The sequence below is a fragment of the Heterodontus francisci genome, chromosome 2 (genome assembly GCF_036365525.1).
Source record: "Heterodontus francisci isolate sHetFra1 chromosome 2, sHetFra1.hap1, whole genome shotgun sequence".
In the NCBI taxonomy this organism is placed as follows: Eukaryota; Metazoa; Chordata; class Chondrichthyes; order Heterodontiformes; family Heterodontidae; genus Heterodontus; species Heterodontus francisci.
The window spans coordinates 172,013,436-172,038,778 of NC_090372.1; the positions used below are offsets into that span (position 1 = coordinate 172,013,436).

Genomic DNA, 25,343 nt, shown 5'->3' on the forward strand with positions numbered 1-25,343 from the left:
AAGGATAAAAAATCAAGGGGAAAGATTTGAAGCAATAGCTGGAGTTCATTTACTGTCTTTTGAGTTTGATGTAAAGTCTTTGATTGCAGTTAAATTTTGCTGTCTCGTTAGGGCCCAGTGCACACTTTCAAACTTGTTTCGATGGTTTTCTGTCTTGAGGCTTAGTTTCTTCCGTGGGTCCCTGTCTTTACGCGAGAGGGAGAGAGAAACAGGGAGATGCTGTCTTCTTGAAATCCAGTTGCAATCTCCGCTTTTCATGAGGGAGACAGGGAGAGATGCTCTCTCTTCAAGTTTAGTTGCAATCTGTTCTTTTCTGTGTGGCACAATTCAAACCAAACCTGGGCCAGACGGCTAGTCATGTGACTAGCTCCTTTTTTTGGAACAACCTGCCTGGCGAGGCTTTGTGGATTCTTTCAATCTTAGTAGAGATCCTCAGTTGGGGGTTGGAATGCTGACTTTCACACATTCAATTTCTTTTGGTCCAAAATCCATTTGGTTAATTGAATCAGGGAGCAGTTCCATTGTCTTCTCCAGGCAGCTATCTTTCCAGCCATTGTCCTTTTAGAATGCAGGTGCAGCCATGTTTTCAGTCCAGTAACAGTTTAAAATTAATGTTCCATATGACAAAATTAATATGTCTCATTCTTGGCAGGTGTGGTTTTCATCACAAGTGGTGTACCCTCACAAATTTTCAATTTTATCCAATATGTGAGGAACATGAATAGGCCATTTAGCGCCTCGAGCCTGTTCTGCCATTCAAGGAGATCATGGCTGATCTGTGACCCATCTCCATATACCTGCCTTTCCCCCCTATCCCTTAATACCTTTTGTTAACAATATCTACCAATCTCAAGTGTTAAAATTAACAACTCATCTCACATCAACTGCTGTTTGCGGATTAGAGTTCCAAATTTCAACCACTTTTTACTTGTAGAAGGGTTTCCTAATTTCACTCCTGAAATAACTGGCTTTTTTTTTTTTATAAAGACTATTCCCCAGTCCTAGACTCCCCAATGAGCAGAAATATTTTCACTCTATCTATTCCCCTTAATATCTTGAAAACTGTAATCAAATTACCCCTTAACCTTCTAAATTCCAGAAAATACAAACCATTTTATACAATCTCTCTTTGCAATTTAACCCTTGGAGTCCAGGTATCATTATTGTAAGTGCTGCACTTCCGCCAAGGTCAACATATCCTTCCTCCTTCTGAATTTGCTGCACTCTGTTCTCTCAGGTCTAACCCCATCATTGTGATCAAACCTGCTGACCAGGGTGGTGCTGTTGTTGTCTGGCATACTGACCTCTACTTTGCAGAGGCTGAGCGCCAACTCTCAGACACTTCTTCCTGCCTCCCCCTGGACCATGACCCTACTGCCGAACATCAAGCTACTGTCCACAGGACTGTCACTGACCTCATCTCCGCCAGAGATCTTCCCTCTACAGCTTCCAACCTCAGTCCTGCAACCGTGGACAGTCCGCTTCTACCTCCTTCCTAAAATCTACAAACAGGACTGTCCTGGCCGACCCATCATTTCAGCATGTTCCTGCCCCACTGCACTTATTTCTTCCTATCTTGACTATCTTTTCTCCCCTGGTCTACCTACATCCGTGACTCTTCTGACACCTACGTCATTTTGACAATTTCCAGTTTCCTGGCCCTAACCGCCTCTTCTTCACTATGGATGTCCAATCTCTCCACACCTCCATCCCCCACCAGGACGGTTTGAGGGGTCTCCGTTTCTTCCTTGAACAGAGGCCCAATCAGTCCCCATCCACCACCACTCTCCTCCTCCTGGCTGAACTTGTTCTCACATTGAACAACTTCTCCTTCAGCTCCACTCACTTCCCTTAAGTAAAAGGTGTTGCTATGGGTACCCGCATGGGTCCTAGTTATGCCTGTCTTTTTGTGGGATATGTCGAAGAGTCCTTGTTCCAGTCCTACTCAGGCCCCCTCCCCCAACTCTTTTTCTGGTACATTGATGACTGTATCGGTGCCATTTCCTGCTCCCGCCCCGAAATGGAAAACTATCAACATTGCTTCCAATTACCACCCTTCTCTCACCTTTACATGGTCCATCTCCGACATTTGGCTTCCTCGGCTTCTCTGTCTCCATCTCTGTGGATAGGCTGTCTACTAATATTCATTATAAGCCCACCAACTCCCACAGCTACCTCGACAACACTTCTTCACACCCTGCCTCCTGTAAGGACTCCATTCCATTCTCCCAGTTCCTCCATCTCCGACGCATCTGCTCTGACGATGCAACCTTCCACAACAGTGCTTCGGATATGTCTTACTTTTTCCTTAACCGAGGATCCCCCCTCCCTCCCCCACTGTGGTTGACATGGCCCTCAACCATGTCTGGCCCATTTCCCGCACCTCTGCTCTCACCCCTTCCCCTCCCTCCCAGAACTGCGATAGGGTTCCCCTTGTCCTCACTTTCCAACCCACCAGCCTCCACATCCAAAGGATCATCCTCCGCCATTTCCACCACATCCAGCATGATGACACTACCGTTAGCATTACGAAGGGATCGTTCCCTCCGTGATGCCCTGGTCCACTCCTCCATTAACCCCGATACCTCGTCCCTTTCTCACGGCATCTTCCCATGCAATTGCAGGAGGTGTAATACCTGCCCTTTTACCTCCTCTCTCCTCACTACCCAAGGCCACAAACACTCCTTTCAGGTGAAGCAGCAAACATATGAACATACAAATTAGGAAAAGTAGGCCACTCGACCTCTCGAGCCTGCTCCGCCATTCAGTAAGTTCATGGCACAACTAAATACTCCACATTTCCACCTACCCCCAATAACCTTTCACCCCCTTGCTTATCAAGAATCTATCTACCCCTGCCTTAAAAATATTCAAAGACTCTGCTTCCACTGCCTTTTGAGGAAGAGAATTCCAAAGACTCACGACTCTGAGAAAAAACTTCTCATCTCGGTCTTAAATGGGTGACCCCTTATTTTTAAACAGTGACCCCTAGTTCGAGATTCTCCAATATCCACCTTGTCAAGACCCCTCAAGGATCTTGTATGTTTCCAGCAAGTCGCCTCTTACTCTTCTAAATTCCAGCGGATACAAGTCTAGTCTGTCCAATCTTTCCTCGTAAGACAGCCCATTCATTCCAGGTATTATTCTAGTAAACCTTCTATGTCCTGCCTCCAATGTATTTACATCCTTCCTTAAATAAGGAGACCAGTACTGTACACAATACTCCAGATGTGGTCTCACCAATGCTCTGTATAGCTGAAGCATAACCTCCCTACTTTTGTATTACTTGTACTTCTTTCAATTTAGTATACTGTATTCGCTGCTTACAATGCTGTCTCCTCTACACTGGGGACACCAAATGCAGATTGGGTGACCGCTTGCAGAACACCACCACTCAGTCCGAAAACGTGACCCCAAGCTTCTTGTCGCTTGCCATTTCAACACTCCCCCCTGCTCTCATGCCCACATCTCTGCCCTGGGATTGCTGCAGTGTTCTAGTGAACATCAACGCAAGCTCGAGGAACAGCACGTCATTTACTGATGAGGCACGCTACACTACTGAGCATGACTGGACCCCCTTTTTTTTTTTACTTTTACTTTGCATTTTTTTTTATTTCATTTTATTTTAGTTTGTTTCATCATTACACTTTTTTTTAAGCCATGTGCCAGCCCACTTTTTTTTTTCATGTTTTGCTTTTGGCTAGGGCTTTCATTATTCTGTCATTTAACACCCTCTCTGCACTAATGCTTTGTTTTTCACCACACCATTAACACACTCTTTGCCTTTGCCCCATGACCTCCTTGTCAATTATTCTCTGTGACCCTCCCTCCTATCAGCACCTTCCCATTTGTTCTTTTGCCCCATCCCCACTTTATTTGCTTAAAACCTATTACATTTCTAACCTTTGCCAGTTCTGATGAAAGGTCACTGACCTGAAACGTTAACTTTGCTTCTCTCTTCACAGATGCTGCCTTACTTGCTAAGTATTTCCAGCACCCTTTGGTTTTATTTCAACATATCCTTCATCATGAACCTGTACTTTTTTTTCCGGAATATGCCGTTCGCCTTTAAGGCTTGCAAGGGATCAGTATTGCTTTAAGAGCCGGCAAGGAGTTATAGGACGGTGCATTTTCGTTGCCTTAGAAACGGCCATTTGGAGACTGCGATTCAAAGAGTGCATTCTCGATACCATGGAAACAGCCACTGGGAGTGAGCCTGATGCGATACATTTGTTACAATTCAGTTTGAACTAGCAGTTAATAAGAAAGTTTGTCCTAACTGAACACAGACACAAAAGACAGACAGCTGTGGTGTCAGCACTGAAAAAGAGCTCTCAACCATTTAAACTGAAGGAAATAGGATTTTTGTCTCTTTAATTATCTCTCGAAATTCTAAGTAGCCAAGGAAAGACAGAGATCTCTGGTAGTTTAAATTGAAGAAAGGGAAGTTAGACTGTGACAATCTTTTATCCCTTAAAAAACTCTAAAGTCAGATTGATTCCATTGGAAGTGTTTGCAAGTTGTTAATTGTTGAAATTCGCTGGAGAAGGAAAGCATCACTACTGAAGTTAGACTATGGACTGTTCTACTGTGTAAGAACCTTTTTTCCCGCATCACATGACTGCGAGGGACTTCGAACAACATTCTGCGAGGGACTTTGAGCAACATTGAACTGTAAATTTGCAAGGACTCTAATTTTTCTATTTTTAAATGATCATGGTGTTTAAGAATTTAGTTATTTTAATTAAAGAGTTAATTTGTTGATTTAAAGACACCTGGTTTGGTTAGCCTCATTCAGGGGTTAATAGATGGCACAATTTGGTGGCTCTTCCTTCAATTTGGAAAGTTTTAAAATGATATGTTAGCCAATCTGTGGAACAACGGGATTGAATTAACAGTGCATCGGTCCCACCACAATCAGAATCATATATTTTGATTGGGGGCTTTGACAGGAGCGGTTGGTCGTAACACCTTCTTAAGGTGTGGTGCCCAGGACAGCTCACAGATGTAGTCTAATCAGGGCTTTCTATTTCTGAAGTATGATTTCTACCCCCTTGTATTCTAGTCTCTAGATATAAAGGCCAGCATTCCAGTAGCCTTTGACCATTAAAATGTCATGAACAGATACAGAAAATAATCTATGTATCTGGACAATGGCCCAAATGGCCTCCTTCTGTGCCATAAATCTTTGTTTCCAATACTGCCTATCTTTGTGTCATCGGCAAATTTGGATACATTGCTTTCTATCCCATCTAAGTCTCAAGTAAAGTTAAGGACCCAACATGGATCCTTGTGGGACGCCACTGCCAATTACTGTACCTGCCCTACTCACTTGTCTCCTGCCACTCAGCCAATTTTCTAACCAGGTCAATAATTTGCCTTCAATTCTATGAGCTTCAACTTTCTTTTACGAGGAATTTTATCAAATGCCTTCTGGAATTCCATATAAACAACATCTGTGGGCATTCTCCTGTCCACTACCCGAGTCACCTCCTTAAAAAAAATTCTACTTAGATTGGTACACAAGATTAAATTGTCACAAATTATGTTCAATATGGCATGTTATCTTGTGTCACAAAGGCACTATACAAAAAATGAAAGATGAAACCATCCCTTCAAAATAAGCTGATTTTTTTCCATTTGTATTTCTACAGTAAAAGATTATGCTGAATAATATCCGCTCCCAATCCCAGAAAATGAGTGTGTCAGGAAATTAAATGAATTGTGCACTTGGTTATAAACTCTGATTTAGCTATCCAGTATATTAGTAAGCATTTAAAGTTACAAGCCACCCTCAGGTGTTGGGCATACTGTCCACAAGGCTGTTTACACTAAGCACTATGGGGGAGGTGGAAGGGATGGGGGGGAAGAGAACGAGAGATGAGCGGTGGAATAAAGAAAAGGAGAACAGTGGAGTGAATGTGGATTTGCTGCAAATGTTCAAACAGCAGGAGGAGGCCGGTTTGCCAACTACAAGAGGTAGGTGGGATGTTGGGTAGCAGATCTATTAGTCATTGTTACCGCCTGGGGTTCAATTTTGATCGACTTCAGAGGGAGTAATTTCCCAGAACACTTTTCCCTTGAATTGACCTAGGTTTTTTTTTTAAAAAACATTTGTGCTTAGTAGATTACATGGTTGCTGGTGGGTGGGGAGCATTGGGGTCTTGTTGCCTAGCTGAGTGGGACAGACTCAATGGCTGGTGATCTTATATACTCAAAGTCAGTTGCCACTCTGTTTTATGAAAAACCTTGCTCACATGAATTCCAGAGCATTATTTTATGTACAAATTGTTCAATTCAAGCAAGTTGAGTCTTGAACATTGAGGCATCAAAAATGTTGGAAAACCTACAGATTACATGGCCCTGAACTGATTGAAAGCCTTGGCATAACGCCTGAGAAAGCTGACTCAAATAGTTAAGTTGTATAAGTTGCTTAACATTGAAAGGATTTAAGATTATTAAACATTTGAGAAACAGTAGTGTGCATTCTATACAACCTTTTGCAATCAGTAACGACGGCAAGGGCAGTAAAATGCAGTTAGTTGGAATTTACAGATCTTGCTATTCATGTCAGCTCTGAAACACAATGCATACAAGAGAATTCTGACACATTCACTGCCTTTTCTAAAACACAGGGCTTTCAAGTCATTTGTAAAGTCCCAACTATGAAGTCCCAACAGAAAGAAAGTCAGGGATGTGAAATGTTTGGTCAGCATTCTAGCATATTAATAACTTCAAGGTATTTACTTGTATTTTCAGTAGCCATAATATTTGTACACTAGAATGTGCTTAGGTTATTCCAAACATTTATTACTGTAAAGACATTTTTCCTGATCTTTCATTTATTTTTCACCAATTTACATTTATGTTTCCGGTTTCAGGTTTCTTGGTGTACACTGAAATAATAACCTGGGTTTGCAATGTCCTTACACTACTTTAATAATCATGCACTTCAATGAAACCCCTCCCACCAGCACTTTAGTTCTCGAATGTGAAGCTTAATCTTCTCAAATTTTTCTTCACAGGAAATCATTACCTGTGGGACCAGTCCTGTTGCTTCTTTTTTGCATTCCAATTTTTTTTCACTATTACGCTGACTACAAAGCTCTTACTTGGCCCAGTTAACTAAAATATTGAAATTCTTTCAAATGTGGCTACAGTGCTTCTCATTATTTGCACTGCTTTTCATTTTGATAATCTCTGAAAATTTAGATCTGATTGCAATATACTTGCCCAAGACATGGAAACACAAAAACAGGAGGAGTAGGCCATTCGGCCCCTTGAGCCTGCTCTGCCATTCAATACGATCATGGCTGATCATCCAAACTCAGTAACCTGTTCCTGCTTTCTCCCCATATCCCTTGATCCCATTAGCCCCAAGAACTATATCTAACTCTTTCTTGAACATATTTAATGATTTGGCCTCAACTGCTTTCTGTGGTAGAGAATTCCACTGGTTCACCACTCTGGGTGAAGAAATCCCTCCTCATCTCAGTCCTAAATGGCTTACCCCTTATCGTTAGACTGTGACCCCTGGTCCTAGGCTCCCTCATCAGGAACATCCTTCCTGCATCTAGTCTGTCCAGTCCTGTTAGAATTTTGTAGGTTGCTATGAGATCCCCTCTCTGAACTCTGGCAAATACAAGCCTAATCGACTCAATCTCTCTGCATATGTCAGTCCTGCCATCCCAGGAATCAGTCTGGTGAAGCTTCGCTGCAGTCCCTCCATAGCAAGAACATCCTTCCTCAGATAAGGAGACCAAAACTGCACACAATACTCCATATGTGGTCTCAACAAGGCCTTGTATAATTGCAGCAAGACATCCTTACTCCTGTACTCGAATTCTCTCACTATGAAGGCCAACATACCATTTGCCTTCTTAACTGTCTGCTGCACCTGCATGCTTACTTTCAGCGACTGGTGCACAAGGACACCCAGGTCTCGATGAACCTCCCGCTTTCCCAATCTATTGCCATTCAGATAATAATCTGCCTTTCTGTTTTTGCCACCAGTGTGGATAATCTCACATTTATCCACATTACATTGCATCTGCCATGTATTTGCCCACTCACTTAACCTGTCCAAATCACACTGGAGCTTCTCTGCATCCTCCTCACAGCTCTCACTCCCACCCAGCTTTGTGTTGTCTACAAACTTGAATATATTACATTTAATTCCCTCATCTATATCATTAATATATGTTGTGAATAGCTGGGGTCCTAGCACTGATCCCTGCGGTACCCCACTAGTCACTGCATGCCACTCGGAAAAAGACCCGTTTATTCCTACTCTGTTTCCTATCTGCCAACCAATTCTCTATCCATGTCAGTACCTTACCCACAATCCTTTGTGATTTAATTTTGCACGCTAATTTCTTATGTGGGACCTTATCGAAAGCCTTCTGAAAGTCCAAATACACCTTATCCACTGGTTCTCCCTTATCTATTTACTAGTTACATCCTCAAAAAATTCCAGTAGATTTGTCAAGCATGATTGGCTTAGCTGTAGGAGACACAGAGTGATGACAGACGGCTGTTTTAGTGACTGGAAGTCAGTGTCCAATGGCATACCACAGGGATCTGTGCTAGGTCCCTTATTGTTTGTCATTTATATAAATGACATAGATGACTATGTGGGGGGTAGGATCAGTAAGTTCGCAGATGACACAAATATTGGCCAAGTGGTTAACAATGAGGTGGAGTGTCTTAGGTTACAGGAAGATGTAGACGGGATGGTCAAACGGGCAGAAAAGTGGCAGATGGAATTTAACGCTGAAAAGTGAGGTGATACATTTTGGAAGGAGTAATGTGACAAAAGTATTCAATGAATGGCCTGACACTGGGAAGTTCCGAGGAACAAAGGGACCTTGGCGTGTTTGTCCATAGATCTCTGAAAGGCAGAAAGGAAGGTTAATAGGGTGGTGAAAAAGGCATATGGGACACTTGCCTTTATCAATCGAGGTATAGATTACAAAAGCAGGGAGGTCATGTTGGAGTTGTACAGAACTTTGGTAAGGCCACAGCTGGAGTACTGTGTGCAATTCTGGTCGCCACATTGTAGGAAGGATGTGATTGCATTGGAGGGGGTGCAGAGACGATTCACCAGGATGTTGCCTGGGATGGAACATTTAAGCTATGAAGAGAGGTTGGATAGGCTTGAGTTGTTTTCGCTGGAGCAGAGAAGACTGAGGGGTGACCTGATCGAAGCGTACAAGAATATGAGGGGCATGGACAGGGTGGATAGGGAGCATCAGTTCCCCTTAGTTGAAGAGTCAGTTACGAGGGGTCACAAGTTTAAGGTGAGGCGCAGGAGGTTTAAGGGGGACTTGAGGAAGAAGTTTTTTACCCAGAGGGTGGTGACAGTCTGGAATGCCCTGCCTGGGAGGGTGGTAGAGGCGGGTTGCCTCACATCCTTTAAAAAGTACCTGGATGAGCATTTGGCACGTCATAACATTCAAGGCTATGGGCCAAGTGCTGGCAAATGGGATTAGGTAGACAGGTCAGGTGTCTTTAATGCATCGGTGCAGACTCGATGGGCCGAAGGGCCTCTTCTGCACTGTATTATTCTGTGATTCTGCGATTTCCCTTTCGTAAATCCATCTCGACTCTGTCCGATCCTGTCACTGTTTTCCAAGTGCTCTGCTATTGCATCTTTTATAATGGACTCTAGCATTTTCCCCACTACTAATGTCAGGCTAAAAAATAGTGGGGTTACATTAGCTACCCTCCAATCCGTTGGAACTGTTCCAGAGTCTATAGAATTGTGAAAAATGACCAGCAATGCATCTACTATTTCTAGGGCCACTTCCTTAAGTACTCTGGGATGTAGACTATCAGGCCCGGGGATTTATCGGCCTTCAATCCCATCAATTTCCCTAACACCATTTCCCATTTATGTTATATAGGTAACTGCATCTTTAATAAAACTTAGTTTTCCCAGTATCAACTGAACAGTCACAAGTTTGATTGTGAGCCAGCTAATTACAGGGAAATATGATTCACAATAAATCCAATAATTTATGGCACATAACTCCTTAATGTTTCAAATTAAGAGATTTAAAACATGTTAATGCTACCTTACAAACTTTAGACCTGAACTTCTTACTGAAACCACATAATTGGATAGATTTAAAATTAATACCATGGTATAGTCACTGTGATAAAACACGGTTCATCATGCAAATCGGAAAATTTCTGTTGTATGTCACTTTATATGAATGTTAGAGATTGACTTTACATTAGCTGCAGCTTTAGAAGAGGTTTTGTTTTTGGAGAACACCCAAATACACAAATGTCTTCTGATTCAGCATATTTCGATAACAGCCAATCTCTGTTCTAGATGATTCTCCTCACAGAAGTTGCTCTCTGTATTGAGAGATCACAGCGGCACAGTGGCGCAGTGGTTAGCACCGCAGCCTCACAGCTCCAGGGACCTGGGTTCGATTCCGGGTACTGCCTGTGTGGAGTTTGTAAGTTCTCCCTGTGTCTGCGTGGGTTTTCTCCGGGTGCTCCGGTTTCCTCCCACAAGCCAAAAGACTTGCAGGTTGATAGGTAAATTGGCCATTATAAATTGTCACTAGTATAGGTAGGTGGTAGGGAAATATAGGGACAGGTGGGGATGTTTGGTAGGAATATGGGATTAGTGTAGGATTAGTATAAATGGGTGGTTGATGTTCGGCACAGACTCGGTGGGCCGAAGGGCCTGTTTCAGTGCTGTATCTCTAATCTAATCTAATCAATGGTAGCAGCAAAATATTTGACACCTGGGCTAGTCACTTTTGAAGTATGGAAGCATGTGAGGCAGCAGAATTAAGTAAATAAACAAACTTATTATCTCATCTGACCCAACAGGGGTTATCTCAAAAGGAAGAAAGTTTGGGGGGTTAAATTAGCTAACTCACAATAATGGACATGGGGATCGAAGTACAACATTAACTCGTGCCCTTTGCAGGCAGCACTTTAAATTGGTGATGCCTGCTTTTTTGAGTTATTGCTGCATGGAACCAGTGCTACCTGCTTTGCTTACTGGCCGCATACATCAGCAAGGGGCTGATATCGCAAGTAGCTAATGTAACTTAAAAGGCAGCCTGCACTTCTTAAAGGGGAGGGGCATTATGGCTGTAAGAAATGGTGGAAGCTGAACATGCAGGAGAGTGAGCATGACCAAGGTTTCCTGATAATGTATTGGAGGTGCAAGACATGGAAAGGAGCGATATCCTGTATCTGCAGGGAGTCAGAAGGCCATCCAGACAGATGCTCAGGAGACAGTGGGTAGTAGCAGTGGTGGAAGTCAACGTCAGGAGTGTTGTGCAAGAACATTGATGCTGTGCAGGAAGACCCTTAACAAACTGTTAAGAGTAGTGGTGAGTGAGTTCATCTTCAAATGGCACATCCTACCAAGCTACATCACTAGCCTTATCCACTGCTCAATTCACTACACCCCACCGCCCAACAACCAATAATCTTTATCAGTACTCAATCCTTCCAATTCATATACTTTACTTCACTCTCACTACTGTATGGCAGCACACAGAGCAGGGAGATTATGATGTCAATCAATGTGCAATACTAATTTGGCACCAGCCCTGCTAATTTTGAACTCCACACTCCAGCCAATGCCCTACCTTAAACTCTCAAAGCTAAACACAGCATTAAATGAAGTGAAGCCCCCCATACCCCCCACCTCCCCCCCCCCCCCCCCAACAAACAGCATTATTAAAAGGAATCAACTACTTACAGATTAATTGCTGGATTATTTCTGGCTGCAGTAGTTGGCATATTTCAGTTGCAACTGCTTTTGTGAAATGAAGACACCTCAAGCATTGGTCCTTGCTGAAGTTGAGGTAAGAGAATTGATCCCTAAAGACCACTGCCGGATATAGCTTCCTGCTGAGAACCATTCTCCCCCTCCTCTCTCTTCGAACAGCTGGTCTTGCACTGCATGGCTTCTCTTCATTCTCCCAAACATGCTCAATTCCCAGAGGAAGCCCTACCAGGTCCTCCATGCCCAGAGGCAAATTGTTTCAGCACAAGCTTTTAAACAAACAGAAAAGTACTCCAACACCAGCCAACCCACTCCCATTCAACTGTTCAAACATTAGCCAAGTATAGGAAAACTCCAAAAACATATACAATTGCACCACCAACCAGAAGAAATAATCCAGCACTTCATCTTTAAATAGTTGATGATCCCTTTAAATAATGCAGGTGCAAGAGTGGGGGGGGGGGGGGGGCTTCATTTCATTTAATCAGCAAATCAATTAAAAATGCTAACAAAGAAAGCACTGGGATTTATTTCCAGGAATATGGCCCTCGAGAGGTACAGAGGAGATTTACCAGAATGGTTCCAGGGATGAGGCAATTTAGCTAAAGGTTAGGTTGGAGAAACTGGGGTTGTTAGATTAGATTAGAGATACAGCACTGAAACAGGCCCTTCGGCCCACCGAGTCTGTGCCGAACATCAACCACCCATTTATACTAATCCTACACTAATCCCATATTCCTACCAAACATCCCCACCTGTCCCTATATTTCCCTACCACCTACCTATACTAGTGACAATTTATAATGGCCAATTTACCTATCAACCTGCAAGTCTTTTGGCTTGTGGGAGGAAACCGGAGCACCCGGAGAAAACCCACGCAGACACAGGGAGAACTTGCAAACTCCACACAGGCAGTACCCGGAATTGAACCCGGGTCCCTGGAGTTGTGAGGCTGCGGTGCTAACCACTGCGCCACTGTGCCGTTCTCCTTGGAGCCAAGGAGGTTGAGGGGATATCTGATAGAGGAGTACAAGATTATGACAGGTTCAGATAAGGTAGACAAAAAATGCTGTTCCCATTACCTGAAGGTACAAGGACCAGGGGAGATTTAAGATATTGGGTAGGAGAGGAAGAACTTTTTTTATGCAGTGAGTGGTAACGACCAGGAACCAGCTGCCTACGAGGGTGGTGGAAGCAGAGACGATCAATCATTTCAGATGGAAATTGGATGGGCATTTGAGGGAAATAACTTGTAGGGCTATGGGGATAGAGTAGGGGGGAATGGGACTGATTGGATTGCTCTACAGAGCTGGCATGGACCTGATGGGCAGTTATGACTATGATGTTAAGATTGTGTTCAGCTGTAGAGTGTGGCATTTGAAAATGGCAACACTGGCATCAAATCAGCATTGCACATTGGTTGACAACATAAATCGGTCTGCTCTGTATGCTGCCAGCGATCTTTAGATGCACACATGCTTTACCAAGATGGGCCCCATGGACTTCCCATTGGAAGAGTGCATCTTGGGCTCAATTTTGGTGTTAGGTTACCATGTAGCACCTAAACATTGGGTGCTACAGAGCCCAATTTAGCCTCTTTGGTGCCTCACATTTAATACATAACATTAAAGCTTTCCTTTGGCATAATGGTACGGTCAATACTAGCCATCCAGACTTCAAGTTCAAAGTTCAGCTTTCAATTCCCACATTAATTCTGACTCTAGTAGCAGGAAAAAAATCCCAATCCACATACAAATCTCAGGAGGTCTATAGAAGATCATCTTCCAGATATTTTCCAAATTATCAGACTGTAAGGCAAGGCATTTTGATGCTGATACTTAAAGCCCTTGTGTAGTGATTCAGTCTTTACTGCCTAAGTATTTGTATCATCAATGACTATTTTACTGCTTCAGTTGATGATGGCCGGGCCCTGAAATGGAAAGCACTTGGATGAACCAGTGGAGCTGAGTAGATTGGGAGACAACTTAGCAGCAACAGCGGCATGCATTAAAATCAATCGACTCAACCTTACTAGTCTTTGGAGAGACACCATCATTGCTGTCGTGAAAGGTGTGCAGCTCCCGGAAGCACAGCAAATATAAATCTGCTACATTTAATACACGCGTGCTGCTGCTGATGTCCTGTTCTTCTCAACACTGTTGCGGACCGCTGCTTCCACTTCAGTGCTGCCTCTGTCCATATCGAAGCAGATTGATTTTTTGATTACGAGATACAGCACTGAAACAGGCCCTTCGGCCCACCGAGTCTGTGCCGACCATTAACCACCCATTTATACTAATCTTACACTAATCCCATATTCCTACCACATCCCCACCTGTCCCTATATTCCCCTACCACCTACCTATACTAGGGGCAATTTATAATGGCCAATTTACCTATCAACCTGCAAGTCTTTTGGCTGTGGGAGGAAACCGGAGCACCCGGAGGAAACCCACGCAGACACAGGGAGAACTTGCAAACTCCACACAGGCAGTACCCAGAATTGAACCCGGGTCGCTGGAGCTGTGAGGCTGCGGTGCTAACCACTGCGCCGCCCCACATATGTATCAGATTGCTGATACATATTAAACTACAAGGTTGGGATTAGGGTGGGTGGGGAGGGGCAAAGAGAAGAACTTTGGCTGCAATAAATGTTTACCCTTGGGGACCAGGACCATACCAAACTTCAGTATATCGATATTTGTTACATCAAAGTTCAAAATATCAGCATTTGACTAGAGTCAACACTGTGGCTTGAAACAAGTAAAAATACTGATGGATTCATAGGATAACCTGTAAAGACATTTCTTTAGTTACAAAAACAGAAAGTGCTAGAAATACACAGCAGGTCAGGCAGCATTTGTGGAGAGAAAAACAGAGTTAATATTTCAGGTCTGTGACCTATCATAATGCCTTTAGTTAATTGTTTATAGTTCTGAACATAATGTCCACTGGCTTATAATTCTAAGAATAAAAGTTTCGAGCATTAAAGGATTTTATAACCAGCATTAAATAATTTTTTTTAAATGATAAAATCTAACTCAGAGCACCCATTAAGATTCATTACCTTTCCTTTTTCTGTAAGAATCTGACGAAACTGCAGCCATCCTTCCTTTGAAGCATCGCTAAAGCTATCTGATGAGGAGTCCCTTCTTGGGCTCACGTCGTCTGAAAACTTCAGGCTGTCTGGGGCCTAAAGAAAATATCAGAGTTACAGTGCGACACATTCCACTGCAAGGCATGAGAAACAAAAATGGATCATTTGTAATGGATTGATAAAAGAGAACAGCACAGTCCAACAATCACTTTACCAGAAACATTACTCCAAATATGTCTCAAACTTAAGGGATTATACAATAATGGCACATCATGATTTCAGATTTTTTTTTAGCTCAAGTTACACTTCCTCCCAATTGAACCTTCAACTTAAGAAAAAACCATATCTGGCATTAGCCATGCAAGAAACATACCAACAGACTACAGTAATGCTTCTACTAAATTAATACTGTGCAGATTGTTTGGCATTGTGCTTGCCTGCTACACTGTGCCACTGTATTCAGCTTACATAGACGCTACTGTGATACTGAACCTTGTTTTTACTTTCTGAAGGGCCTTTGTTACTGCGAACACATCACATACCAGGCTAAATCATTTACATACATGTTTATAAAAGTTCATTTCAGGAAATGCATTGACCAGTAGGGAGAAAACGCTGAGAGAATTTAATGGAAAGTTAACTAATGTTCATTTAAAAAGCTCAGCTTTAAGTTTTTTTACTTACGATATGAATACAAAGTAGATCAATGACCTGAATGCAGACTGAAATTTCCCTACATAGTTAATAAAATCACTACATATTACTAAAAAAAAACACACAACTATGGTTGACATTTGTGCAAAACATTAGTTCTGCTGCAAACACAAGTGAAGAAAAGGTTTTGGTGGACACCAAATACACAACACAAGCTTATCTTTGAAGGCACACGACACACCTTCAGGTTACAGCTGTACTACATCTGAGTCTTAGAAGCAAGTCACTACCTTGATTTTGGATGTAGTGTGTATGGAATTAGATATTTTTGTTTGGTGGGTGGGGGTGGGGGGGGGTTGCCGAGTGGAAATGGGGAATGAGGATGGGGTTGGTATGTACTTGATATTTTTAAAAAAGTTACAAACCTTTATTCCTTGCAGGCTAGGCATCGGCTTCATTGATTTTCTGCTGAAAACAACATTTCTTATTAATGCAATAAAGGACTAATTAGATAATTAAAAAGAAAAAAGACCTATAAACTGCAAATTCGTAACTTACAACTTTTCTTCTCTATAATTATCTAATCCTTCATCGTATGATTTTGATCGCTCAGTTTTTCCACCAGGCTGGGAATCAGGAGTAGAGGTTCTAATGGTATCTGAAGAAAATTCTTACAATTAATAATGCAACATAGTCATGGTCTGTAATCTATAGCATAGAACAAAAGCTAGAATCCTTCAGTTCAAATTTGTACTCAAGCACCTACCTTGGTCATGTGACAATTGGCGACGAATAAGTGTGGATTGTTTAGTAGGACCGGGAGGTCCTGTTCTTATTGTTAGTGTTTCAGAGACTCTAGCTGAAATTACTGCAGATGCAGGAATGTGGGCAGACTCATGATCAACACTAGGACTTGTGGGTTCATCTAGGAATGACATTAAGAATAACAATCATTACTGTTAAATGTGAAGAGATTTTTGTATCTTTATTTCAAATTTTCCAAATATATAAATTACAACATATTCAGTGATCAATACACAAGTGCCAATAACAGTATTAAATGAAAGGTTTGAACAAAAGTTATAAAATATGCAGAATATTCAATTTTTTTCTAAACATACATTCTGCACCAGCCTTTATATTTGTTGTACCATGGTCTGTGTTATGCAAAATAGTTAAAGCGCTATCTGTAAAGCTCAAGTTAACTATCATCGATCCCGACTTAAATATTACATACGTTGGTCCAAATTGTACTGAAAAAATGTGCTACAGTAACGGTACATCTACTTTGTATATTTTTAATTATTCGTTCCTGGGATGTGGGCGTCGCTGGCTATGCCAGCGTTTATTGCCCACCCCTAATTGCCCTTGAGAAGATGATGGTGAGCTGCCTTCTTGAACTGCTGCAGTCCATGTGCAGTAGCTACACCCACAGTGCTGTAAGGAAGGGAGTTCCAAAATTTTGACCCAGTGACAGTGAAGGAACGGCGGTATAGTTCCAAGTCAGGATGGTGTGTGGCTTGGAGGGGAACTTGTAGGTACTGGTGTTCCCATGCATCTGTTGCCCTTGTCCTTCGAGGAGGTAGAAGTCACGGATTTGGAAGGTGCTGTCTAAAGAGTCTTGGTGAGTTGCTGCAGTGCATCTTGTAGATGGCACACATTGCTGCCACTGTGCGTTGGTGGTGGAGGGAGTGAATGGTGATGGATGGGGTGCCAATCAAGCGGGCTGCTTTGTCCTGGATGGTGTCAAGCTTCTTGAGTGTTGTTGGAGCTGCACCCATCCAGGCAAGTGGAGAGTATTCCATCACACTCCTGACTTGTGCCTTGTAGATGGTGGACAGGCTTTGAGGAGTCAGGAGGCGAGATACTCGCCGAAGGATTCCTAGCATCTGACCTGCAGTTGTAATCACGGTATTTACATGGCTACTCCAGTTCAGTTTCTGGTCAATGGTAACCCGCAGGATGTTAATAGTGGGGGATTTAGCAATTGTAACGCCATTGAATGTCAAGGGGAGATGGTTAGATTCTCTCTTGTCTGAGATGGGCATTGCCTGGCATTTGTGAGGCACGAATGTTACTTGCCATTTATCAGCCCAAGCCTTGATATTGTCCAGGTCTTGCTGCATTTCTACACGGACTGCTTCAGTATCTGAGGAGTCGCGAATGGTGCTGAACATTGTGCAATCATCAGCTAGCATTCCCACTTCTGACCTTATGATTGAAGGAAGGTCATTGATGAAGCAACTGAAGATGGTTGGGTCTAGGACACTATACCCTGAGGAATTCCTGCAGTGATTTCCTGGGACTGAGATGATTGACCTCCAACAAACCATAACCATCTTTCTTTGTGTTAGGTACGACTCCAACCAGTGGAGAGTTTTCCCCGATTCACAATGACTTCAGTTTTGCTGGGGCTCCTTGATGCCATGCTCGGACAAATGCTGCCTTGATGTCAAGGGCAGTCACTCGCACCTCACCTCGAGTTCAGCTCCTTTGTACATGTTTGAACCAAGGCTGTAATGAGGTCTGGAGCTGAGTGGCCCTGGTGGAACCCAAACGGAGCGTCACTTAGCAGGTTATTGCCAAGCAAGTGCCATTTGATAGCACTGTCGACAACACCCTCCATCATTTTACGGATGATTGAGAGTAGACTGATTTGGCGTAATTGGCCAGGTTGGACTTGCCCTGCTTTTAGTCAACAGGACATACCTGGACAATTTTCCACATTGCCAGGTAGATGCCAGTGTTGTACCTGTACTGGAACAGCTTGGCTAGAGGTGCGGAAAGTTCTGGAGCACAGGTCTTCAGTACTACTGCCGGAATGTTGTCGGGGCCCATAGCCTTAGCAGTATCTCGTGCCTTCAGTCATTTTTTGACAGCCCGCAGAGTGAATTTAATTGGCTGAAGACTGGCATCTGTGATGCTGGGGACCTCAGAAGGAGGCAGAGATGGATCATCCACTCGGCACTTCTGGCTGAAGATTGTTGTAAATGCTTCAGCCTTATCTTTTGTGCTGGGATCCCCATCATTGAGGATGGAGATATTTGTGGAGCCACATGCTCCAGTTAATTGTTTAATCGTTCACCACCAGTCACGGCTGGATGTGGCAGGACTGCAGAGCTTAGATCCGATCCATTGGTTATGGGATCGCTTAGCTCTATCGCATGCTGCTTACGCAGTTTGGCATGCAGATAGTCCTGTGTTGTAGCTTCACCAGGTTGACACCTCATTTTGAGATATGCCTGGTGCTGCTCCTGGCATGCCCTCCTGCACTCTTCATTGAACCAGGGCTCGTCCCCTGGCTTGATGGTAATGGTAGAGTGGGGGATATGCCAAACCAGGAGGTCACAGATTATGGTCGAGTACAATTCTGCTGCTGCTGATGGCCCGCTGCGCATCAGATGTCCAGTTTTGCATTGCTAGATCTGTTTGAAATCTATCTCATTTAGCACGGTGGTAGTGCCACACAACACAATGATGGTTCCTCAATGTGAAGACAGGTCTTTGTCTCCATAAGACCTGTGCGGTGGTCACTCCTACCAGTACTGTCATGGACAGATGCATCTGTGGCAGGCAGATTGGTGAGGACGGGGTCAAGTATATTTTTCCCTTCTGTTGGTTCTCTCATCACCTGCCACAGACCCAGTCTAGCAGCTATGTCCTTGAGGTCAGTAGTGGTGCTACCAAGCCTCTCTTGGTGATGGATATTGAAGTCCCCCATCCAGAGTACATTCTGTGCCCTTGCTACCCTCAGTGCTTCCTCCATGTAGTGTTCAACATGGAGGAGTACTGATTTATCAGCTGAGGGGGCGGGGTGGGGGAAAGAGGGGGGCGGTAGGTGGTCATCAGCAGGAGGAGGTTGCCTTGCACATGTTTGACCTGATGCCATGAGACTTCATGGGGTCTGGAAGCAACTCCCACCTGACTGTATACCACTGTGCTGCCACCTCTGCTGGGTCTGTCCTGTCAGTGCGACAGGTTATACCCAGGGATGGTGATGGCGCTGTCTGGGACATTGTCTGTAAGATATGATTCAGTGAGTATAACTATGCCAGGCTGTTGCTTGACTAATTTGTTGGACTAGTAATGTTGTTATTCTAGTGCAGAAGCTCCAGGAAATTATAGCATGAATGAGTTATACTAGTTTTTATACCAAACTTTGCAGAGCACTACTCCACTGAAACCCTCAGTAAAACAGTTAAATGCTTATTACAGCAGCTCCACCCATCATCCAATACAGCCCAGTTCAATTCAATTTCCATTTTTCACAAAAAATAAAGCCAGATTGCAACTGCTCAAATGCTATACCCCAGTGATGCAGATCACATTTTCATAGAATCATGCTGTACACCATTTTTACTTTACAGTCAAGTATATCATTTAACGGGGAGACTGTTGCGTAGTAGTAATGTCACTGGACTAGTAATCCAGAGGCCCTGGCTAATGCCCTGGGGACATAGGTTTAAATCCCACCAAGGCAACTGGTGAAATTTAAATTCAATTAATTAATGAAAAGACCTGGAATTGGTGCCATAAAACTATCACAGATTGCCGCAAAAGCCTATGTGGTTGACTATTGTCCTTTCGGCAGGAATTCTGCTGGTCTTAACTGGTCTGGCCAACATGTGACTCCAGACCCCCAGTGAAGTGGCTGACCCTTAACTGCCCTCTGAAATGGCCTAGCAATGGCACTCAGTTGTAACAAACAGCTGCATGGACTACAGCAGTTCGAGAAGGTGGTTCACCACAAACTTCTCAAGGGCAATTAGGGATGGGCAACAAATGCTGGCCTTGCCAATGACGCCCACATTCCATGAAATAACAAAATCATTTAATTATTTGCTAAATGTGGGACTAAGTTACTGTATAAATGGATATAGAATGTTTTCAAGTGAAATAACTAAATGGTACTTGCTTCACAAGAAAATGAACACCAAAAAAAACCAAAGATTTTAATTCAGATTATATTGAGAGCGAAGCATATGTTCTTTGGATAACATCTCATAAAAGTCCAAAATTGAAGCAGAATTTTTACAAATCCAGTGTGAAGCTTTTCCAGAGGCCACCACACTCTTCATCTGTTTCCCTTTCCAAGGCAGCTCAAGGCAAGGCCGGCAATGGTGAAGTGATTAAAAATCAAGGATGTGCAAGAGGTCAGAATTGGAGGAATACAGAATGTAAGAGGGTAGCAGGGATAGAAGAGGTTACAGAGACAGGGAGGGACGAGGCCATCGAGGGATCTGAAAACAAGGAGGCAGCGGTAGAATTTTCCTCATATACAGGTCTTGTGTGGTTCAGATGTTGCAGAACAGAAGGTAGAAACTTTTAATTTTGAAAATCTAATCACAGTGCCACCTACAAGAGTAACAAGCATTGCAGCCAAATGTGGACACTGTTGGTATCAAGGCCTTGGACAGAGTGATACTAGGGATAAGGAACTTCAGTAATGTGCAGACAGCAGAAAAGAAGGGTTTGTTCTCCTGACACCAGAGGAGGTTAAAATTATGAAGGGTTTTGATAGGATAAGCAAAGAGAAACTTCTATCACTGGCAGTAGGGGGCGTAACCTGAGGCCACAGATTTGAGACAACTGGCAAAAGAATCAGAAGGAAGGCGAGGAGAAGTGTTATTATGCAGCGAGGTATAATACAAACATACAAATTAGGAGCAGGAGTAGGTCACAGGGCCCCTCAAGCCTGCTCTGCAATTCAATAATGGCTGATCTGATTGCAACCTCAATTCCACATTCCCGCCTACCCCCAGTAACCTTCACCCCCTTGCTCATCAAGAATCTATGCCTTTAAAATTTTTGAAGGCTCTGCTTCCACTGCCTTTTGAGGAAGAGAGTGTTCCAAAGACTCACAACCCTTGAGAAAAAATGTCTCCTCTCTGTCTGAAATGGGCAACCCCTTATTTTCAAACAGTGACCCCAGTTCTAGATTCTCCCACAAGGCAGAAACGTCCTTTCCATATCCACCCTGTCAAGACCCCTCAGGATCTTATATGTTTCAATCAAGTTGCCTCTTGCTCTCCTAAGCTTCAGCGGATACAACAAAGCCTGTCCAACCTTTCCTCATAAGACAATCCGCCCATTCCAGGTATTAGTCTGGTAAACTTGGTCTGAACTGCTTCCAACGCATTTACATCCTTTATTAAATGAGACCAATACTGTACACAGTACTCCAGATGTGGTCTCGCCAATGTCCTGTATAACTGAAGCATAATCTCCCTACTTTTGTATTCAATTCCCCTCGCAATAAACAATAACATTCTATCAGCTTTCCTAATTACTTGCCGAACCTGCATACTGACCTTTTGCAATTCATGCACTAGGACACCGAGATCCCTCTGCATCTCAGAGCTCTGCAGTCTCTTACCATTTAGATAATATGCTTCTTTTTTATTCTTCCTGACAAAATGGACAATTTCACATTTTTCCATATTATACTCCATTTGCCAGATCTTTGCCACTCACTTAACCTATCTATATCCCTTTGTAGCCTCCTTATGTCCTCTTCACAACTTACTTTCCTACCTAACTTTGTGTCATCAGCAAATTTAGCAACCATACCTTTGGTCCCTTCATCCAAGCCATTTATACAAATTGTAAAAAGTTGATAATCTGAAACACTGTTTGAAAGGGTGATGGAAGCAGATTCAATAGTAACTTTCATAAGGGAGTTGGATATATACTTGAAAAGGGAAAAAGATTTTACACAGCAATGGGGAAAACAGCAGAGAAATGGGACTAATTGGATAGCTCTGTCAAAGAGCCGACAGAGCACAATGGGCCGAATGGCCTCACACGGTTTTGAGAGATTCTATACATTTGAGGTTCTCCCTTGTGATGACTTGTGCCCCTATATTGTCTGGTGATACCAGATTTGAGCCCCCTTACTACCATTTATTTTTCAATTATTTCCTGTCCCTGTTCTGCCTGGATGAGTGTGGCTGCAAAATCACTCAGGAAGCTCGACACCATCCAGCACAAAGCAGCCCGCTTAATCGGCCCCCCATCCACCACTGACATAGTGTGTACCATATATAAAGATGCACTGCAGCAACTCACAATGCCTCCTTCGACAGCATCTTCCAAACCCGTGACCTCTTCCACATAAAACTACAAGAACAGCTGATGCATGGGAACACCACCACCTGCAAGTTCTCCTCCATAACTTTATACCACTGTTCCTTTACTGTTGCTGGGATCAAAATCCTGAAACTCCCTGTCTAACAGCACTGTGAGTGTACCTGCACCAAGAAGGCAGCTCACCACCACCTTCACAAAGGCAATTAGGGATGGGCAAGAAATGCTGGCCTTGCCAGCGACACCCACATCCCATGAAAGAATTAAAAAATTCCTTCAGCCATGTCCTTTTCACCTACCCCTTTCTCCAACAACTTGAACCCATCGATGGCTAATTCTCCACAGCTTCACCCCCAATTTTCTAATTCTCTGTTCCAGTATCTAGTTTGTTCCTTCCATCCTCCTTATCTTTTTCATTGATCCCCTCATACTTGCCAGTAGATCATTAACAACGTCCACTATGCATCAGGCTCCAGAATGTTCACTCATAAACAAGGCCTTTACTACCTATGATCTTATGTGGATGAATCTACTGGCATATAGGTGGTTATTCCTTCCCCTGATCTCCCTTGCTTAGCCATGGATTCTATTATTTGCCCTGCCCAATCCCCCATGGTGAGTTTAGCTTTCATTGTTAAGTCTTACTTTGGCCTCATCCCCTATTCCTTTAGCTTCTTTGAACACCTCATTCCCTTCTTACCACTCCGTAAAAACACTTCAAAATATCACCCTCCCAAACCTCAAGAACTTCATTACCAAGATGTCCTCCCTTAGACTCTGCACCAAATGATTCCTCATCCTCAAGTGATTTCAAGATGTATGTTAGAATCATAGAATCTCCCTAAACTCACCCGGCCTTTTGACCTTTCTGCCTTCCTATCCTTACTTCAACATTCCTCAAACCCTTTTACTCGCAGCCATTTACAATGGGTTTCTTTTTGAATACCACTAGCATGATTACTCAAAGCATAGTTTCATCATTTCCTTTAAACCTCAGTTTGTCTACGCTAGACATTCATTTGCAAAAATAAACAACACAATCCATCCACTATTTGATTATGTCATGATTTAATTGTTATCTCTGGAAAAAATCTTGACCAGGAATGAAGAATGAAAAGGATTAGATTGTGGCCATTGTGTGTTTTGTGCTTTCTTCCATTATTTCTTTATCAGACTGTGATGGACAGGGAAGTCAAAACACGTTTCTAATAAAATGATCTATGGCCAAATCTTTCTGGAAAAATAACGGCGAATTGATTAGTAATGCAAAAAAAAAATCAGCAAGTTCACAGAAAGATGAGATATGCCAAGACTAGTCACATCAATTTACTCTGCTCCACCCTCATCGTTGCACAAATGCTATCTCGCCCTTATCCTCAATTTTTTAAAACTTGCTGGATCTGCACATTAATTGCCCATTAAACTTATCGCAGAAAGCTATGGCTCATAAGTAACAGTAACATTTTAAATGATGTGATAATTGCTAAAGCAATACCAATCAATGGTTGATCATTGTACTTAACACGTATGAAATATTGGATGAGATCAACAGTGAGGGGTAGAGGCTTGCTACCCGACCCAAAACTGACTAGTTCAAGTTGGTTCGGGCCCATCTTCAGGGTACAGCGTTCGGGCTCGGGTCAGGTCAGGCCGTGTCGGGCCGGGCTGGGTACACACAGTAAGTGCTCTGCTGGAAAATATTGAAATAAAAAAAAAAAACTTAATTGAGCTGGGAGTCCGCAACGAAACTGAGTCTGCGCAGTGAACAATGACGTCACTATGACGTCATCGCGCATGCGCTGCAGCTTCGTGGAGCTTCCCAGTTGGAAGGTAAGTAAAGGGATGGTCGGGCTCGGGTTGGGTAGGGTCGGGCCGGACTCGGGGCAAAATCGGAGGGACACTGGCCAGGTCAGGCTCGGGCCCGCGGTGGTCCGGACGGGTTATTTTTTCCCGACCTGAGCAGGCCTCTAGTGGGGGGGGAAAATATTAAGGGGTTTAGTAGCTTTGAAAGTAGATAAGGGGTCTGGCCAAGATGAAATGTATTCCAGGCTCTAAAGAGAAGCAAGGGAGGAAATAGCTCTGACTGCAGGTGTGGTGCTGAAGGACTGACAACTTTGAACTGTTGTTTAAAAAGGGAGAAAGGAGTAGACGGAGTAACAAAGGCCGGTCAGCCCAACTTCAGTGTTGAGCAAATTATTGGAAAGACATTGAGGGACAGTATAAAAAGTTACTTAGAAATACACAGACTAATCAAGGACATAGATTTATTAAAGGAAGGTCATTCATGTCTGACTAACTTGATTGGATTTTTTGAGGAGTTATCATGGATTTTAGCAAAGCTTTTTACAAGGACCCAAATGGCAGACTGATCAGAAAAGTAAAAGACCATGGGGATCCAAGGAAAAGTGGCAAGTTGGATCTAAAACTGGCTCAGTGGCAGGAAGAAAAGGGTAATGGTTGACTGATGTTTTTGTGACTGGAAACTGTTTCCACACTGGGGTTCCGCGGGCCTCAATATTAATACCCTTGCTTTTCGTGGTATATCAATAATTTAGACTTAAATGTAGGGGGCATGATTAAGTAGTTTGCAAATGTTACAAAAATTGGCCGTGTAGTTGATAGTGAGGAAGAAGGATGTAGAGTGCAGGAAGATATCAATGGAATGGTCAGGCGGTCAGAAAAATGATCAATGGAATTTAATCTGGAGAAGTGTGACGTAATACACTTGGGGAGGGCAAACGA

At 43.2% G+C, this 25,343-nt stretch overlaps 2 protein-coding genes across 4 annotated transcripts in view; one reads left to right on the forward strand and one right to left on the reverse strand.

The window, feature by feature from the left end:
- si:ch211-285f17.1 (sickle tail protein) overlaps window positions 1-4,697 on the forward strand; it is an 815,052-nt gene extending 810,355 nt beyond the window's left edge. Inside the window, exon 22 of the mRNA XM_068013806.1 lies at window positions 3,966-4,697. Coding sequence (XP_067869907.1) covers window positions 3,966-4,100 — 135 coding nt within the window. The 3' untranslated portion in view covers window positions 4,101-4,697. The remainder of the gene's footprint in view (window positions 1-3,965) is intronic.
- LOC137348453 (rho GTPase-activating protein 21-like) overlaps window positions 1-25,343 on the reverse strand; it is a 298,000-nt gene that overhangs the window by 42,852 nt on the left and 229,805 nt on the right. For 2 of the 3 annotated variants that reach the window (XM_068013763.1, XM_068013773.1), the window contains 4 exons: window positions 16,282-16,440; window positions 16,074-16,173; window positions 15,941-15,983; window positions 14,832-14,957 (listed from right to left, as the gene is read on the reverse strand). In XM_068013763.1, coding sequence (XP_067869864.1) covers window positions 14,832-14,957; window positions 15,941-15,983; window positions 16,074-16,173; window positions 16,282-16,440 — 428 coding nt within the window. The remainder of the gene's footprint in view (window positions 1-14,831; window positions 14,958-15,940; window positions 15,984-16,073; window positions 16,174-16,281; window positions 16,441-25,343) is intronic. The other variant, XM_068013769.1, reaches the window with a different exon arrangement.